Genomic DNA, 18,448 nt, shown 5'->3' with positions numbered 1-18,448 from the left:
AGATATGACCAGTGGTGATTCATGCGTGGGTCTCGGCTGCCAATGCGCCATGGTCCAAAGAAGTCTTGCTCTAGAAATTCGATGAGGGTTGCATGAACGAAGGGTTCACCTTCCTTTGTACGAATCTATCATCAGATAATACAATAGCCGCTCTAAGATTTATGCAAACAAATAATGGATGAGTTAAGAAAGCTTTGAAATTTGTGCAGGGTACGATGCAATAGTGAACTCCTCACAATTATTATATCGCATGAAGACTCTGGCTGCTTGTTGGAAAAAAATTTGGCTGCTATATATCGCAATACATGACCGTCGGTGGACGAACAGAAAAGGATAGATTTAATTTAAATTCAATAATAGTCCTTTGCACTCAGAAGTCGTATTTGAGGTGTGGGTCGACTCATATTGTAATATATGGCGATCAAAATCAATTCCTCAATTTGGACAAATATATCGCCTTCATGAATTGTAATGTATGTCTATCAGCTGTCGTGAAACTCCTAGGGCAAGGCTTGGACCACAAAAGCTCAAGCTGGCTTACAATGTGCTCGCCTATATTTTCAAGCACACATATTATTCTTGTATAAAAGGTGGATTGTGCTGCTCCCAATTGAATAGTCCAGCATCTACGCAAGCATGCATAAGATTTGGAATTGAATTAATCGAGTCTTCTGTCCATGGTGCCCGATGTGACAATGTGATTCGGATTTCTAGGGAAGATGGGAACAATGGGGTTGCCTGCTAACTTTTTTTTTTTGGCTGGTTATAGTTCATACGGTGTTGGGTGTCTCGATGACCACGGCAGGCCAAGTTGATATAAAAACATGGGGGAGCACCGCCACGGCATTGGCTTGCGCCTTGTTGCGTTACACATGCTGAAAACTTATCTAATCCGCGACCATGGTGACATGATGTCTTGGACACTTTGATGATTTCTTTTTGAGTAAAGATACATACTATGATGATCGCAAATATAAAGATATTTTAATTTTTTCATTTTGGTTGCGCAGGACCAAATGAGATCTTGTAATTACTTTTATCTTCTTTTTAGAGCTGATTATTGGCCGGGCTTAAGCACAAAAAAATATCAAATTTTATATAAATCCGGCCAGAAGTCTGATTGAAAATGAATAAAATTTAGACAGGTCTAAAGCCCGGTTCATGATCAGCTCTACTCTTTTTCCCATAGTGAATTCAACAATGAAAGGTGAGACCTTGCCGCTCCATGAATTTTGACAATGTTATTCTCAAACCAAGTGTATTTTGACCTCTCTCTCTCATATGCTATGTAGGGATTCTAACAATTCTCTACTTTCCCCAGTTTTACTAAACAAAAGGAAGGAGGAGACTTTATCAGCTTAAGCCAAGATCTAGCAACCAAACCCCAATCTCATGATGCCATGGATCACAATCTATCACCTGTATACAGCCAACCTTGGGGTTGTGCAGTCCCTATCCATTCCACCACCTTCCTCTTCCAACCAACACTAAAACTCCTCACATGTCGACTTATCCACCTTCCATTGACCTTCCACCTTCCACCCTAAATGTGATAAACTTCAACACTACAAACATATCCCCATGCCCCTCTTTAAATCCCCAATAAATTCTTCTTACGAGCTGTTAAATATATACAAAACAAATACCAAATCCATTTAAATACAAACAGCCTCTTCCCCTGTCTCCCCTTTCCTACCAAGTTTAGCTCCCAAAATCGTCTCTATAAAAATCTATCCTTTTTCTGTGTACTTTGAAGCTGGCAGGGACGGTGGCTTTATCAACAACCGTCTCTCCTCCTTTCTATTTGTTTGCCGAACCCTTGCTTCTCTGGGAGGGAAGTCAGAGAGAGAGCCTTTCACCATCTGTCGCCGACCATCCCTTTCGCTTTAGCTTGGCTCTCTTTTCTTCCTTTTAGTCCCCTGGGTTGGCCGAGGATGAGGAGATCGAGCTCGAAGCCGACGGGTTCGGAGAACAGCAACGGGAGCAAAGAGGGGATAGATTGGGAGCTGAGGCCTGGAGGGATGCTGGTCCAGAAGAGGGACGATGGGGTTCGGGCTGCTGGGCCTATGATCAAGATTAAGGTCTCCCATGGCTCCTATCAGCATGAGATCACTGTGCCCGCCCAGTCCACCTTTGGTAATCCCCGCTCTTTTCTTGGTTTTCGTCTAATTGTTGCTGGATCCTGCTTATCCTTGCGAATTTCGGCCGAATTCTGCATCAAGAGATGATCTTTGATTGTTTCTGCCACTTGTTCGATTGTTTGCTTGTTTGATTTCTGTTAAAAATTCCATCTTTTCTTGGAAAAAAGGATTTGTTGAACGAGTTTGTATGTTTCCATCTTTTTTCTAGTATCTATCGATTTCTTCCATAAAATTGTGCTCCTTTAGCGATTTTGGCTCATAATTTAGTACTTCTTGGTTCATTTTTTGTTCCTTAATGCCGGAAAAAAAAGGGGCCAATTTTTGGTGAATTACATTGTATTCGCTCTTTTTCTTTTTCGTGCGAAGGGGAATTGAAGAGGGTTTTAGCCCAGGAGACTGGTTTGGAGCCTCAGGAACAGAGGCTGTTGTTCAGAGGGAAGGAGAAGGAAAATGATGAGTGTTTACACATGGCGGGGGTCAAGGACATGTCAAAGGTGGTTCTTTTGGAGGACCCAGCGAGCAAGGAGCGGAAGCTGGAGCAGATGAAGAGGGACGAGGGGATCTCGAAGGCGTGTGAGGCTGTTGCCCGTGTTAGGGCTGAGGTAGATCAGCTCGCTGAGAAGGTGGGTGGGCACTTTTTTTGAGAACGCGAGGGGTTAATACTTGGCCCAGAGCCATAAATGATCTTTATTTGGTGTTGATATGCTTGTCCACCTCTAGGTTTCTTCTTTGGAATCCGCGGTGCACAGCGGCACAAAGGTTGAAGAGAAGGAGTTTGTTGTGTTGACTGAGTTGCTCATGATGCAGCTGCTGAAATTGGACGGCGTAGAGGCAGAGGGTGAAGCAAAAGTGCAGAGGAGGATCGAGGTAACTTGGCATCCATTTATTTAATTCTCTTTGCATTGTGAATTTGCTGCCGGATCTTCTGGGGGATTTTCGTTATTAGTTGGAGTGGTTGATAAACCTAGTCCCCATTTACATTGCTTTTGATATATCTTGATTTTCATTGTCTACTCTTTATTGATATATGCATATCATTTGTTTATTTATTTGGTTGTCAACTTTGTTTAAAAGAATGAATGATGCAATGTGGCCTAACCAATTGCTTATGTTCATCCTAAGAAGAGTCTGCTTTAAAAAGAGGAAAAAAATGAAAACTGTAGTTGCCAATACAACTAAATTTGGGTTAAGATATATTGGGATCATTTACCCTGGAAACAGCCAGCTCAGTTTGGAAGGACTGAGATGCTTTCACTTGAAACAACAGCCATAATGCAAATAACAGTAGAGAAATATAGATCAAAAGCAGGACAAAAAGGCTGGTTGAGTTCTTATATGTGAAGAGATCAACTAGCAATTGAACCTTGAAAGCTTTAAACGATGAAAAGGAAAGCAAACGTGCTGAAAGCATCTACATACATTGTCATCCAATTACTGGACTTTCTCAAGCCTGCAACATTGTAACCTCTAATCTTGTTATCATCCATATTGACACTCAAAAAGATCTTTCTTTTTTTTTCTTTCATGAATCCAGACTTTCCACTAGACAGGAAGCATGCATGATTTGATGCAGACTGCTAGTTTTCAACATATTTAACCACTTGTAGCTGAAAGAATAATGTCCCATTCAACGAGCCATTTCACCAAGCTATTCAGCAAAGCGAAAGGCAATTCTTGTGTCACCAACATGATGCAAAATTGCAAATAGCATTGCTTTGGTTGTGAAAATATATAAAATCCAATCTGGAGTAGCCACTTGGGCAATAGGTTGTGCCCCAACTGGAGCTCTTGATTTCGCATCTTCATTGCTTCTCCTACTTCTTAAATTTTTCGAAAACAGTCATCCTTTCTCCATCATCGGAATGCTCTTCCTCACTTGGACTTGATTCAAGTGTCTTATTGTGAGACTGTTTTCTGGATTATTTTGTTTTTTTGTCATCTGACAAACCTTCTGTTCATCTTTATTGGAAAGTTAAGCATATGTGCTGCTAAATGTTACATCAGTCGCTTCTTCTTCTTTCTTTCAATAGGTAGAACCATTTGTTTAGATTGCCTGTCTGAAAGTTTTTGCCATCTCTCACCTAGAATTGTGCTATGGTTATAATTCAACACTTATGTATCCTTATTTTGGTTCATTCTGGAAGTTACCTTTTCTTTGCGATTAACTCCTTTTGCCCACAACTGCTATGTCTCTAGTTGGTCCATTAAGACCTTTTAGAAGCCTGCCAAGGAGGAAATTCATGTGTAGCATTCCACCATAAACTTGTTTCTGATATGGTATTGATGGCTATTGAGTAAAAATACATCTTCTTATTTTAATTCTCATTTCTCTTTGCCTTGGTCATGTCTGCCTCTTGGATTTCTCACCCTAACCCCCCACAATTCTTACACCACATGACTTCATATGCATCTTCGTGGCTTCACATCATCATTTTCTTATGCTATGATTCTCACGCCATTCATCTCTAAATATGTTATATACAAGCATTCTTACCACGTATTGAAATAATTATAAACTACATATTTTGTTACATACATTTGTCAAATTTCTAGGCTTACACATCATCACTGTGCATCTTCTTTTTTTTATCCACTGTAACGGCAATTGACAAAACTTTAATATATGGCTGGCCTGTAAACACATAGTCAATTCAAAGAAAGCTGCAGAATTTTAACATATTCCAATTTTTCAAGGCTCTCTTCATAGAAGTTAGCATCCTTGTATTGCAGATATAATATTGTTATAATGTCTGTCCATGCATTAAGACTCTACCCTGCATTTCCATTTTGGCTCTTTCATTCATTTAAGAGGTGATAACTCTGCTTTAACCAAACAAAAGGGCAAAAAGATTTTGACAAGATAAAGGAAAGTGTTGCAAATTACAATTTTTTACTAATCAACCTTGCACTACGTAATGCCTGTCCTTGTAGTGCTTCAAATGTTCTATCTTTCACCGTATTACATGTCTTTGCCAAATCCTCTCTAAAGTAAACCTTTGAGCTGTCCCATATTTTAGACATCATTGCATATTTTAACTGTTACTATTTGTAATTTGGTAGTGTCTACACTAGGCCCTTCATTATGATCTTGAAGATTGTTGAATAAATTGATCGACTTACGCTCCTTGTTTCCACATGCATTCTCTCAATTTATAATAACATAGCAAAAATCATACTCAATGTTCTCAAGGAAACCATTGTCGCAGGATTCATATAGGTTTTTATCACATATATGGTAATGGGCCAAAATTGTAGATAAGTAGAAATCATATATTTCTTCATCCCTTCTCTGCCATCACTGGCAGCAATTTTCTCCATACTAGAATTTCAAATTTTCTGATCTCTGTATTTCTGTTCATCATTTATTCTCTCTACGTATTTCATCCATGCATATCTCATCCATACTGTGTTTAGTTATTCCACGACTCTGTTTAGACTCTACAAGGCTAATAAATACAATAAATAATTTTTGGCAATTCAGATTCACATTCTTCCTCATATTTGCTCATTGCAAGCAGAAAACCACCTGAGATAATGTATCCTCATACTTAATTATTTGCCCTAGTCCATTAGGTGTATTCTTGCATTTCTTTATTACCATAATTACCATACAAGTACTTTATTTTCATGCAATCTATAGTAGAATTTATTATTCTATAACGGGCACTGTGCAGATGCCAGATTAGATGGCATTTTCTTCATAGCCTAAGTGGGTTGGCATAGTAACAGGTGTTGATTAAGACAAACACTGCAGAAGTCAATACATGATGATCTTATGATCATGCACAAACTCTGGGCAATGTCATCAGATGTGTCTTGATGTCATCATTCTTTTTGCTGTTACAAAAATCATAGGTGCGCCACTACTATATGATGTTTGGGTAAACATTAATTTGGACTACATATAAACTTGGATAAGTGGAGTTTCTATTTTATCCTGCCAAATATTCTCTTACACTCCTTTGTTATTGAGGGGTAAAATGGGAATTTACTTTAAGAAGCTTTTTGGACACTTATCTCAAATGTTGTATAAAGATATTCTACCTTTATGGCAGAATACAGGTATTCTACATATATTTGTACAAATCTACGTTATCCCTCCTTTAGGCAGAAAACTTTTATTCTTGAGCTCTCCGCATACAAAGCCTAGCAGCACATTCGCTTTATATTGAAGTAGGGAGAAGCAATCCTTCATGATAGATACGATATTACCGCATTAACGTGAAATTTCATGTGTTCATTATCTGATTAACTACTTATCAGTAAGATCACTATTAAGGAGGCAGTGCCTTTAACAATGCTGTTTCAAAAAAACTTTTCAGGTGTGCCGGGTACAGAACTTTGTGGAGACACTCGACTCGCTGAAGGCCAGAAACGCCAACCCCTTCAGCGACAGCAGCAATGCCGTTTCAGTGACAACCCAATGGGAGACATTTGAGGCTGGGTTGGGCAGCCTGAATGCACCTCGTCCAATGGCATCCTCGACTAAAATAACCAATGACTGGGAACTCTTTGAATAGCTTCATAACAGGAGCCAGTTATCTTCCTTTTAGTTGAAGTTTCTTCTTTCCGAGTCCCTTATTTTTCTTGGAGCTCAAAAGTCTTCTGCTCAGATAGTGAAACTGCTGTACATATTGACTCCAGAAATTGCTGCATAACAAATTGCTGTAGCTTTTATACTGAATTCCTTATATATATCCATCAGCTTTTACAGTTTTATCTAAGAGTTTGGTTCTCAACATCATCTCTGTTTACACCATTTTTGTGCATTGCTGGGATGCTCTCCTATAGTTTATGCTTCTCCGACCCCAGTCATCAGGAGCTCCTCAGGCATCCTCAATGGTACAAAAGTTCTAATGACAAGCAGAATGATGGATGTAACCACGGCATTCTAACCTATCACAGAGCATGCACGAGGAACATTCTGCATGGCATGTTAAAGCCCCGCAAGAATTCAAGCAATGGGTGTGCAGCATGCCAAGCGTGTCATCCACCTTCCGCAGCAGCCTTGATTTCTTGTTCAGATGCATCATGGTGTACAAGAGGCGACTTGTTGTGGCGCCGATGTTCGAACCTTGCCGGGACAAGGTTCGCCGAGCCAGGGTGTAGATCCGGCTCCGGATTATCCCTTGAAGCTTTGGGAGAAGGAAGCTTCGTTGAATTGGAATTGAAGGAAGTTGGCCATCATGCTGCAGAGTCGGACAAAGCCTCTGCAGAGAGATCCAAATCTTCCTCTGGTAATTCTACTGCACATGAGGTGCACTTTCAGAACCTTAAGCAAAAGATTGATCTATAGCTCATGCAAAAAGGTGAGTCTTCTCAACAGCCATTCAGTAAGGAATCGTTGTAGCTTGGCATAGGGACTTGGGGTGAGTTAGCTTTACTCATGTTGATAGACAAGTGGCCGTTGGTCTTTATCACCCAACAAGATGGGACCACTTCGGGAGTTGAACGTAGAGCTCTTTGGGAGCAAGCATCCCTGGCCATATCCTTGGGTTTTCCTTGTCTCTTTATAGGAGACTTCAATTGTATCCTACAAGCAGGGGATTAAAAAGGTGGCAAATCCCTCAAGGCTGATTGATTTAGGTTTTCGAGGGCCAAATTATACCTGGTGCAATAACAGGTTGAGGTTGACTAGAGCATGGGAACGCCTCGATAGAGCCTTTGCCTTCGATCAATGGATTGACCTATTCCAAGGATCTACCGCGAGTCATTTAGCAAGATTTGCTTCTGATTATTGCTCTATCCTATTATCATTGACCAACGATAGACCTAGAGACTCCACTCCTCTTCCCTTTGAAAAAATGTGGCTCAATTGCAAGAGCATCAAGCGGGTATAACGCCTTTGGCGCATGGGTTGCTTGGAGTTTTATGGAAAGCCCGCAATAAAGGGCTATTCCAATAGGTGCAGCATAGTCCCAATGAACTTATGAGAGGGATTTACATACGCTGTGCTGCAATGGTTACTGATATGTTCTTATTTTTTAATACTCCGTCAAGGCTTTGGGACGCTGTTAATTTCTTCTAATATTATTTCATCAACTCCTGTTAACATTGTATGGTGGCAACCTCCTCCCTTCGGAGTGTTAAAAATAAACTTTGATGCAACTGTGGCAATGCATAGGGCGGCATCTGGCTTCGTGACCGGAGATCAAGATGTTGGCTGCCGGTGGTAAGTTTTTATCTGTGGCCACCTTTGTTCCTAATGCAGAATTTAGCTGCCGCTTGGTTGGGCCTACATAATGCTGTAACTAAGCTCCAGGCAGCTAGGGTATGGCTGGAAGGAGATTAAGCAACAGCAATTAATTGGATTCAGCACTTATCTAATTCTAAACATGTTCAATTCCCTCTGTTGTTGGATATTGACGCTGGAAAATCTACAAGAGGTTACTTTCATGTTTCTAAGCAAACACGGTTCTGTTGCTAACAAGGTTACTTTCATTGTGGGTAATGTATGCAGATCTATTGGCTAATCATGCACTCAAAGGGAAAATTTCTACTAACAGAAGGCTCACCAGTCTCTCCAGCTTTACATTATTTGCTCATGGGATGGGCTGAGAGCGGATTTCATTAGGCTAAGATCGTTCTGTTTTCTCAATAGCCGGTTGTCTTGGTTTTTCACTCTAGAGTGTACCTGCTGTATGTTTTATTATGTCTGTCATACCGAGCTCAGCTTTGCTCCTTGTAATACCAAAAACGAAAAAAAACAGAATTTAGAAAAAGAAGGCAAGGAAATATAAGCGAAGGCAAGTAGATTTCCTCAAATGAGCTCTGCATAGATGTAATATTTAACTTTTAAAAAAGACTAATTAGAATTATCTCTTACAATGGTGGAAGGTGCAAAATTACATTCCAATCACTTCCATAAAATCTTCCGAACGAAGCAGCTCGCATGCTTTAAGTAGGTGATGCAAGGAAATGAAAATTGCAATGCACCGCCAAACTGCTGCCACCACTTGCATCATTAGCACTGCATTGGGGTCGCATCCAAAAGATTCAACCCTTCTCTACAGACTTCAGGCTTCCATGATGGACAAGGTCAAGAGACTTCAAATTTTAGATAGGATGGATGGTCCCTATGAGGATTCGACATCTGAAAGATCCAACCCTTCTCCATAGACTTCAAAATTATCAGGGCTCCAACCACAGACAAGGTGGACGCGGAAGGTAGCCATCTTGATTCCAAGCAAACGCTGCAAAAGTGGGGGTGTCAAGTGGTCAGATCAAGGAATTACATGTTGCAGCCAACATATGTTTACTTGAACTGAGAATTTGACTGAAGTTCTTAGCTGTTCAAATGTTCCGATATTACTAGACAATCTACTTCAAGCAAATAAACTGCTTCATTTACCAGGAAATGATGAGGAAATGAGGAATGGTCAACTCAGAGCTGACCAAGTCATGCTCTTCAATCATACTCTAAACAAACACGATTTTTATTTCCGAGAAAGAACCCACTGGCAAAATCCATGTGAAGTCTGTTACCTAAGAAGCAGCACAACCAAGTTTCAATAGCAAGCAATTCTTTATCTTCAATATTTGCTTCTAGTAATGAAATCAAGTCCATGTTCGCTATGGGACGACCGCTTGATGTCGACCAACCAGCAATGCAGAGATTGCCAACAAGAAGTGAGTTTCTACATTGCTATGCAGTTTAACATGAACAAATTTGTCCAACAAGCTGGTTCCCTATACAAAGGTGGTGAGTGTTTTCACCTCTACATCAGCTTTGCGGGGAAATTTTGGGGGATAAATTAAGCCAACTGAATGGAGGCTGATTTTTTTGCCCCTAATAATTTGTAAGGTAAGCAATCATTGATGGAGCCAAAATGGAGGGGTTGGGGATGAGGGTGGGGTGGTCGGAGGTGTCAAGTTGCCCCGCCTAAAATTTTGAGATTGTTGATACGTGGCCTGTTGCCAAGTGAATCTACATAAGCTTGCCCTTTCTACAATTTCATGAGATAGGATGAAACTTATCACTAGTTCTCTTCCTAAATTTTTGGTGTTGGTTGAATACAGGCATTACATTGGTGGAATTTCCAAATACCCACTTTCTACATGTTTACATACCTGTGCACAAACTTCTCGTGTATTGAAGCTTTTATTTTAAAAGAGAGACGTAGGCTGCTCAAATCTGCTGCTCACATGTTGAATCTCCATATATCATGTCCTCCCTAGCCCACATTCCCCCCTCCCCCCACCCTTGCATCCTAATGCGATATGCTCCTCCAAATTCAAAATAATAATGGACATTGGGTATGTTTCTTAAGTGAAGGAACCTTGCAGAGATCTGTATTTGAATAGGCATGCTCTTTTCTAAATTTTTTAAAAAATTTACCAAGTAGAAGAAGAAGAGGAAACTATAAGTAGACAAATTTTCTTCCATCTTTTTTTTTTTTTTTTGAAGTATGCAATATGACACCTTTTTAGTTCCTCACATGATCTCATCTTGTTTCTAGACTCTTATACGCACCCTAGACCCTAACGGCATAATGCAAATATATCAATTTTATAGTAAAATTCTATTTTCTGGCTACTTCAAATAAGTTTTTAAATTTAACATACAAATGGTTATAAGTTATTATTTCCTCATCTATTGAAATCCTGGCTCCGCCATTGTAAGCAAGAATCCATTGTAGAAGATGCCTAAGATAGTCAATCTTGCAGCATTAAAAATCAAAAGTAGAATATTAAAACTCCAAATATAAGTATGCTTACATAAGTTTAAGAGAAAATAATATTTTTACTCACACAGGCTATGTTGAACTTTCACATTCCTACTAATAGAATATCTTTTTTGTGCCTCAAAATAACAACTAAAGGAAAATGTAGAATTGAAACGATATTTTTACTTCATCATCCATTATTGAAAGATAGCAACTATTGTAACTTTCCTCCATAAGTTGATGAACAAATAATCAGAACATAAGTGAAGACAAATATTTGATGCAATACAAGTAGACAAAGGATTAAGGTTATTCATTTTCTTTGATCAGTTTTTCTAAAGATTATTGGCTTTTTTCTTTTCTCCGATATTTTCTGGTAGAAATTTTATGGTAGCATGTGTTTAGGATTCAAGTCAGTTGCCTTTTCAGAGGTGTACTCAATGAACAAAAACATGATTAAAAGCACCGTTCTTGTTTTGTAGCTTGACTCAGGTCCCAGATTTTCCAGTTTCATAAGTTGGTTGATATTATTTTTAATTTTTTGGACCTTTCTGGTTGAAAGCATCTAGAATGGAGGTAACCTGCCAAGGGGTGTCTGCCTTGAGACAAGTGTATTGATGCTCCAAAAACAAATTTCAAAAACTTGTGATCAATAAAGCCAGCAAATAAGTAGACATTTATGTGTAGCACCAGCAAAGTTGCTTAATTATACATGTGGATGTGAAAGAACTATAAAATGCGCATGAAAGTCTTGCACTAAAAAGCAAATTAAATGATGAATCTTTTGCATCATGAGTTAAACTTCTAGAGTTACGTAATGTGGTGATAATGTATTTAGTTTTTCCTACAAAAAACTGATGTGACAAGGGTGGAGAAATTTAACTAAAAAGATTGTTGTAGTTTGATCCCACCAAATCAAAGATAAGATTTATTTAGGAGAATGATTTTCCTAATAAAGCCTTCTATGAGATTCCACTTCTCACAAAGAAGGATTATGAAATCCATTTTCTAGACATGATACAAGCAACTTCGAGCAGGTTCATACTGTGCAAGCTACAAGAGCCTAAAAGAAAAATCAATACAAGGAACGATGTTTCAATTTTCTTCATTTATATAAAATCAAATGTATTTAGCAAACAAAAACGATCATCAGCAAGGATATCCATACTTCTCAATAAATACCAGAATAATCATTATTGTTTGTGTTAGTAAAATTCTTTTTAAAAACAAATTACTCTGGTCTAAAAGAAATCATGAAACAAACTTTAAAACAAATCACGATCTAGACAAGTTTTGTGGTTGATCTAACAATAATTTCCTTTTGTAATTCACTGCTTTGTTGAACATATTTCATATGATTTCTAATCTCGATTCTTAGCTATGATAAACATTGTATGGTGTAGTTGCCTTTTCCAGCAGACATTACAGAATTGAAAACTCAATAATAACTGTAAGACAGACATACCAATGTTCGAGCTGATTCAGGGGATAGAGCCTGCCCTTCTTCACACACAACAAAGTCGGAGACTAGCTCTATGATTCCTGCTAGAAGAAAATTTCAAAATATCAATTTTCATATACTTGAGGTACAAGTTTTCTTTCTTTTTCTTCTTTGTTTTTCTTTTGCATGTGTATATGATGACAGATGCCAAGGCAAAGATTATCATTCAACAGAAACTTGTACCTTTGTTCAAGCGAACAGGCAATCCCTGTTTGCGGAGAAAAGGCTCCATTTCATGCGAGAACTGTTCCAATGTGCCTTCTTTTAGTTCCACCTGGAACAGACATATATTATACAGAAAAAAATTGCAAGAATGACCTAGATTTAAAAAAGAAAAAAAACAAACTGCATTTCAGTTTCCAGTAAGAGATGTACATCAGGCTAGACCTGCCCATGATGTACTTAAAATAGCACCAGGCTGCATTTAACTTGAGTCTGAAATTTCTGGCCTGACTCAAACATGGCCTGAGCATGGGCCAGCATCTTGCACTCAAATACTAACAAACAAAACCTCATCAATAAATTATTTATTATGTGTACAGTGTATGCATTTTTGGAGAGAAGGAGATGAATAGAAGTCGGACCACATTCTGCTCATTAAAACTTTAGAACTAAGAATCATTTTGACCATGTCTGCATTAAGATTAATATCCTTTAGATTGATAAAGGTGTTCAATGACCATTATTCATTCCTACCACCTTAAAGGGATCAATCTTGACTCACATATATAGGTAAAAAGCCATCGATCAATATCAAAGGTTTGATGAGAAGTGCGCAATCCAACGGATACATGACCGCACATGCATATGCACCTTTAGGTTTTACTTGATTATTGGACTGATATAGAACTAACATCAAGTTGACACCCAGCATGGCCGACACCCGGGCGACCTAGCTTAGCTCATGGTGCTTGGGGCTGAGTGCAAATATCTGGGTGGTGGTTGAACTAAGCTTGGGTCAAGGCTTTGACATCAGGCTAGGCCTGCCCATGATGTACTTAGAATAGCCCCAGGCTGCATTTAACTTGAGTCTGACATTTCTGGCCTGACTCGAACATGGCCTGAGCATGGGCTGGCATCTTGCACTCAAATACTGACAAACAAAACCTCATCAATAAATTATATATTACATGTATACTGTATGCATTTTTTGAGAGAGGGAGATTAATAGAGTCAGACCACACTCTGCTCATTAAAACTTTTGAAATAAGAATCATTTTGGCCATGTCCGCATTAAGATTAATATCATTTAGATTGATGAAGCCATTCAATGACCATTGCTCATTCCTACCACCTTAAAGGGATCAATCTTAACTCACATATATAGGTAAAAAGCCATTGATCCCAATATCAAAGGTTTGATGAGAAGTGCGCAATTCAACTGATACGTGACTGCACATGCATATGCACCTTTAAGTTTTACTTGATTATTGGACTGATATAGAACCAACACCGAGTTGATACCCAGCATGGCCTACACAGGCGACCTACCTCAGCTCATGGTACTTGGGGCTGAGTGCAAGTCTCTGGGTAGTGGTTGAACTAAGCTTGGGCCAAGGCATTGACAATGCAGGTCAAATTCATGTTCACTGTCAACCAAGCCCAGCCACTTAAATGTGCAGATTCTCCTAATAATGTGTAGACAATGATAAAAAAGAACAAAAGCTTGTACCAATAATACCAATTTCAAACCTTTTCAGTTGCAATGCTCCCTGTCCTTGCAAAGTCATGTTCTTCAAATTCTTCAAATAACCTGCAAAACACATTGAAACATAAACTCCAATCTCTACCTTATGCAGAATATTCAGGCCACCATTTATGTACCAAATATATGCTTTCATCTTTCATTAAAGGAAATTCTCCTTCACAAAAAGTAATAAAGTTCCATTGCATCATAAAAAATAGGCAGGCATGCAAATTGTAAGGAATTATGACTGCAAGAATGTCTGCATGTGAATGAATTTATTATATAAATAAGATCAAAACAGCAAGCTGTTCAACAACAAAGTTCATATTGTTCTATCTGGTGGTAATGCCCTACAAAAGTAAACAAAAAAAGGGCCTTTTAGTTTATTGAAGATCTCACTTAAGAATGCTTTCAACCCCATTAACAGAATTTTCTTTACTTTCAACAAAGACCAAAGTAAGTTACATCAAAGTAATACTACTTTTTATTTGTGATTTTCAATATAGTGAACCATGCTTTTGAGATTGCTTTAATAAAATCACAGAATATGCACGTTCTATTTTCGACATCAAATAAAAAAAAAGTGGCTCTCTAATTTAGGATCTCCAAGCTTCCTGCTTCTACAAGCAATCACTCCCTATTTATGTTATCTTGAATTAAAGATGCTTCACAACCAAATAATATCAACAAGATGAAATGTTTACATTGGATAGAATTAGGTTAGATAACAATGTATTTCGTTGAAATGATAATTGAAGAAAGATTATACCGTGATTGCAAAGAATGATAACCAGAGATTACTGAAAAGAAAAAACCTCTTCAGTCCTATTTAAATATGATGCATCTGAAATAATTAGCCCTAAATAGAATGATAATACATGCATGGTTAAACTAGAACACAAAATAAAAGCAAACCGTATAAACTAGATCTCGTTTGCATTTAAATAAAATAAAATATCAGGATGATATCTTTAAATTAAAAAAGATGTGCTCCATAAGTTCGTTAAGAGATGTGAGGTAGAGCATCACTATCATGTGCAACAAAAAGAAAGAAAGCAAATACCTTTGAACCTCCTCTTTTTCCAAATTAGTGAACAAAAGTCCAGTACCACCGCGAAGAAACTGAAAATAATATAGGAATTTTCATAAGCACTGGTGAGAATACTAAAAGTCCTCAAACATTGCAAGCAAAAAAAAAATCAACCTTAGAAAGTTTATGAATGCCTGGCTTGTTTTCATCAGCTACTGATCTGCCCAGGGAAACCTGCATGACTTTATTCGACCCAAGAAAAAATCTGCTAACAAGAGTTTAATGATGCACATTAATGACTAACATGTAGCAGAATGAGTGGATACACTAGTCAAGAACATCTGGATAAAACTATGGAATATTTGCTGCCTTATATACACATTCCAGTTGAAAAACAAATAAATGGTAGTTTCAGTAAGGGACTAGTTAAAGTGGTTCTGAGCTATCACGGAATGACTAGGGACTTATAGTAAAATTTAACTCAATTGTAAGATATATTAGTGTTCTTTTGAGTACAAAACAAGAAAAAGCAGTATGTGTACATCAAGTAATTAGGTTCATATTTTGTATTCAGACAGAAGAGTAGAACTGCAGAAGTATGAGGCATAATATAAATTAAAAAAAGAAAAACTACTTCACGTACCTGCTGCTAGATTTCAGTTGCTCCCTGAGCTCCTTAAACTTCAGATTTCTCATGTTCTCAAGAGTGAACACATAGACAGAACTGTAATCCTCCAGCGCCTGCTTTATACCATTCACTATCGCTTCCTTATGCTCTCTACCCTTTTTCTTTGTCTTGGACAATGTCACTGCATATGAAACATCAGAAAAGCAATTATACTTTGCATGCGAGATAGGGAAAGAGGAAAAAAGAATTTCATAATAATCCAATGTTTGTACATTATATTCTCTCATGATTGATTCTAGTTGGGGAGAGGTTGATGAGAGAGATGGCTTTATTTTGCCTTGATGCAAGGACTTAATTCGCTGAGTGATTAAAACAAAAGCAAAAAGTACAAAAAGCACCAAACAAATGAACAAGATTAAACGAATGGGAACAGATCAACCTTCAATCAATCTCAATTCAGATATCCAGATTCATCTAATATATATGATTGGGAAAAACCAATATATCCTTTAGTAGGACGGATCTCCGCTCTTGAGAAGAATCCTAAACCTATGATAAAGGACTAAGGGAGACCATTCAGTATAGAAAACCTTTCTAATTGTCGTAGAAGTCAACTGTCCCAAATGAAGTCTTCTTGCAGCCTTTTATCATGAAAGAGGAAGTTATTTCCAAAAATAATTTCCCTTGGGTAGCAGTTGCCAGCAGTTCAGTCCTTGAATAACTCTTTTTGTCTAAATAACTCTTCTAGGTAGTCAATTCCGGGAACAAACTACCGATATGGGACCTCTTGACAAGTGGCTAATCATGGTCCCTCCAAGTATCATGAATAAGCAATTATTTAAAAATTATGATCCATATAATATTCTTGATTATTCATTATGGTTGACTTTCTTGATTATTCATTGTGGTTGGCAGAAAGTCAACTACTTTTTGAATGTGAACACCCAAAAGATAGTCTTAAATGAAACCAATTGTAAAGATTGAACAAGCTACTTTGTATTAAAGTGTGTACTTCAAACCAATACAAAATATATGGGTTCCTGCGAGCCAATAAAACATTGAAACATTGTCCTCAAAAGCAAACTTAACCACAGAACTCTTTGTAAGTAGATGGGAGCGCCGGTGTTATACTTCCGATCCAAATTTCCCCAAAGAGAGGTCAAGTTAATTCCAATACTCCTCCAGGATGTTAACTTCTTATGATTTTTTCTTAGATCATACATCTTTCATCACTTATCCCAAAAGCCGGAGGCGAGAGTAGGCAATCTGAACCTCCAAATACCAGAATCATGCAAAAATTAAAAAAAAGTTAGACCAAGGTACACCCAAAAACAACATGTGCATTCATGCTGGTCCTGAGGACAACACTTCTAATTTCTTTGTTTCTTGTTTTTCCTATACCGAATTCTCCCATTCATTGCTATAGTTCGTTGAAATCGAACAGAGTTTTCCTACAAAGTCTTCTAACACCAAGAAAGTTCCGAAATTGAATTCAATAGATGGAACTTCAAAAAACAGAACTCTTTCAGGTGGAACTTCAGAAGGCATTGTTCCAGTACCATAATTCCAAACAAAAAAAAAAAAAACAGTTCTTGAACTATAAAAATATTTGGAGGTTGACGACTAAGATCAGAACAGAACCACAGATCAAGCTATAGGCCCTCAAATATCCACATAAAAAAAACATACAAAAAAGAAAGAAAAGAAATGGTTTGATGATTCGTAGTATCCCACCAGGTCGGTTGCGTTTCGACTTCGGCATCCTCCTGGGGATAGATCGAACGGCTGCTGCAGCTTCGAAATGTCGTCGGCCTTCTGCTCTCTCTCCCTCTTCTTGGAAGGGGTTTTGTCTAGGGTTTTGCGAGGCGCACAAAATTTAGTGCAGACCAACACGCACGAGAACCGGGGCCGTGGAAAGATGCTCGGTTTAAGTTGTGGGCTGAGCCGACGATGAGGCCCGATGATGCGGCCCGAATAAACTTTGATCAAAGGGCCAGAAAAAAAATGCCCTACGATCCGGTCCGACATATAAATATTCTTATTTTTTTTTTGTTGGTTAATCAGATGATTCATACAGATCTAGTACGAATGCATCCAACAAAATCAGAAAATAGCAAATCACGAAGTGCCGTAGGCAACTTCCTCTTCCCACTCCATAGGGTACTCCTGGAGTGGTCGGCTACATACGAGACCACTCAGTCTGCGACCCCAATCGCCTCTCTAAAGACATGCCTGGCCTGAAACTCCATACCCTCGGCCATATCCCAGATATCGCACAATAGGGAATATATAGGGATCCGTGCAGGAAACATCTTAAATACTTATATAGAATAAAATAAATAATTTTGTCTAAATTTTTTGGATGAGGTTCTCTATTGCTACAAATGGTGGCAAAATTGACTCTGCCTATTACCCATATAGGCCAGGAGAAATTGCAGCATATGTCGTTTTAGGATTTGCCCTGGAGCTTATCAGGAGGTTTATGATTTGACTATTTATGTTTGATATTAGAATCTTACTCTAACGAGGATGCCCGGGCTTAAGGAGAGGATATGTGAGAAACTATAGAAATATTTGTTTACTCTCATATTAGTTATATGTTGAGGAGATGTTAGACATTTATATAAGATTAAGAAATATAAATAATACAAGGTAATAGATTGTTACAAATAGTATTAGAGTACGCCTCATATATAATACATTTGTTACTAAGTATCAAAAAGCTGCGTCAAGTGAGGAAGACCGAGATTTAAACCTTAGGCTTGAGCCCCTAACCATATGGAAAAATTCTTTTG

The 18,448-nt window shown here is 38.2% G+C and overlaps 2 protein-coding genes across 4 annotated transcripts; one reads left to right on the top strand and one right to left on the bottom strand.

The window, feature by feature from the left end:
• The first annotated feature begins 1,429 nt into the window (after positions 1-1,429).
• LOC103722772 (BAG family molecular chaperone regulator 4) lies at positions 1,430-6,865 on the top strand. Its single transcript, XM_008813447.4, has 4 exons — positions 1,430-2,136; positions 2,508-2,764; positions 2,862-3,008; positions 6,464-6,865. The coding sequence occupies exons 1-4, from the start codon at positions 1,935-1,937 to the stop codon at positions 6,659-6,661; spliced, it is 804 nt and encodes a 267-aa protein (XP_008811669.2). The 5' UTR covers positions 1,430-1,934; the 3' UTR covers positions 6,662-6,865.
• Positions 6,866-8,878: 2,013 nt separating this feature from the next.
• On the bottom strand, positions 8,879-17,564 carry LOC103722773 (mRNA turnover protein 4 homolog). 3 transcript variants are annotated; one of them, XM_026799838.2, is made up of 8 exons: positions 17,388-17,564; positions 15,669-15,834; positions 15,200-15,290; positions 15,059-15,117; positions 14,001-14,061; positions 12,492-12,552; positions 12,273-12,349; positions 8,879-9,334 (listed from the first exon to the last, which is right to left on the bottom strand). In XM_026799838.2, the coding sequence occupies exons 1-8, from the start codon at positions 17,413-17,415 to the stop codon at positions 9,218-9,220; spliced, it is 660 nt and encodes a 219-aa protein (XP_026655639.1). In that variant the 5' UTR covers positions 17,416-17,564; the 3' UTR covers positions 8,879-9,217. The 3 variants fall into 3 exon arrangements, with proteins under 3 accessions (XP_026655639.1, XP_008811673.1, XP_038988348.1); XM_008813451.4 differs by having other exon boundaries at positions 12,492-12,582; positions 17,388-17,563; XM_039132420.1 differs by lacking the exon at positions 17,388-17,564 and adding an exon at positions 15,926-17,350 and having other exon boundaries at positions 12,492-12,582.
• Positions 17,565-18,448: the final 884 nt, after the last annotated feature.

Source organism: Phoenix dactylifera, chromosome 12 (assembly GCF_009389715.1).
Source record: "Phoenix dactylifera cultivar Barhee BC4 chromosome 12, palm_55x_up_171113_PBpolish2nd_filt_p, whole genome shotgun sequence".
In the NCBI taxonomy this organism is placed as follows: Eukaryota; Viridiplantae; Streptophyta; class Magnoliopsida; order Arecales; family Arecaceae; genus Phoenix; species Phoenix dactylifera.
Note: the sequence above shows the minus strand (reverse complement) of the source record. Positions and strands in the feature narration are given on the sequence as shown.

Excerpts from the sequence above, each read along its gene's own strand:
- LOC103722772 (XM_008813447.4), top strand. The coding sequence starts at position 1,935 with ATGAGGAGATCGAGCTCGAAGCCGACGGGTTCGGAGAACAGCAACGGG. Across the intron at positions 2,765-2,861 it reads TAGATCAGCTCGCTGAGAAG|GTTTCTTCTTTGGAATCCGC; the intron begins GTGGGTGGGCAC and ends GTCCACCTCTAG. Across the intron at positions 3,009-6,463 it reads AAGTGCAGAGGAGGATCGAG|GTGTGCCGGGTACAGAACTT; the intron begins GTAACTTGGCAT and ends AAAACTTTTCAG.
- LOC103722773 (XM_008813451.4), bottom strand. The coding sequence starts at position 17,415 with ATGCCGAAGTCGAAACGCAACCGACCTG. Across the intron at positions 12,583-14,000 it reads GGAGCATTGCAACTGAAAAG|GTGGAACTAAAAGAAGGCAC; the intron begins GTTTGAAATTGG and ends TGTCTGTTCCAG. Across the intron at positions 12,350-12,491 it reads GCCTGTTCGCTTGAACAAAG|GAATCATAGAGCTAGTCTCC; the intron begins GTACAAGTTTCT and ends TTCTTCTAGCAG.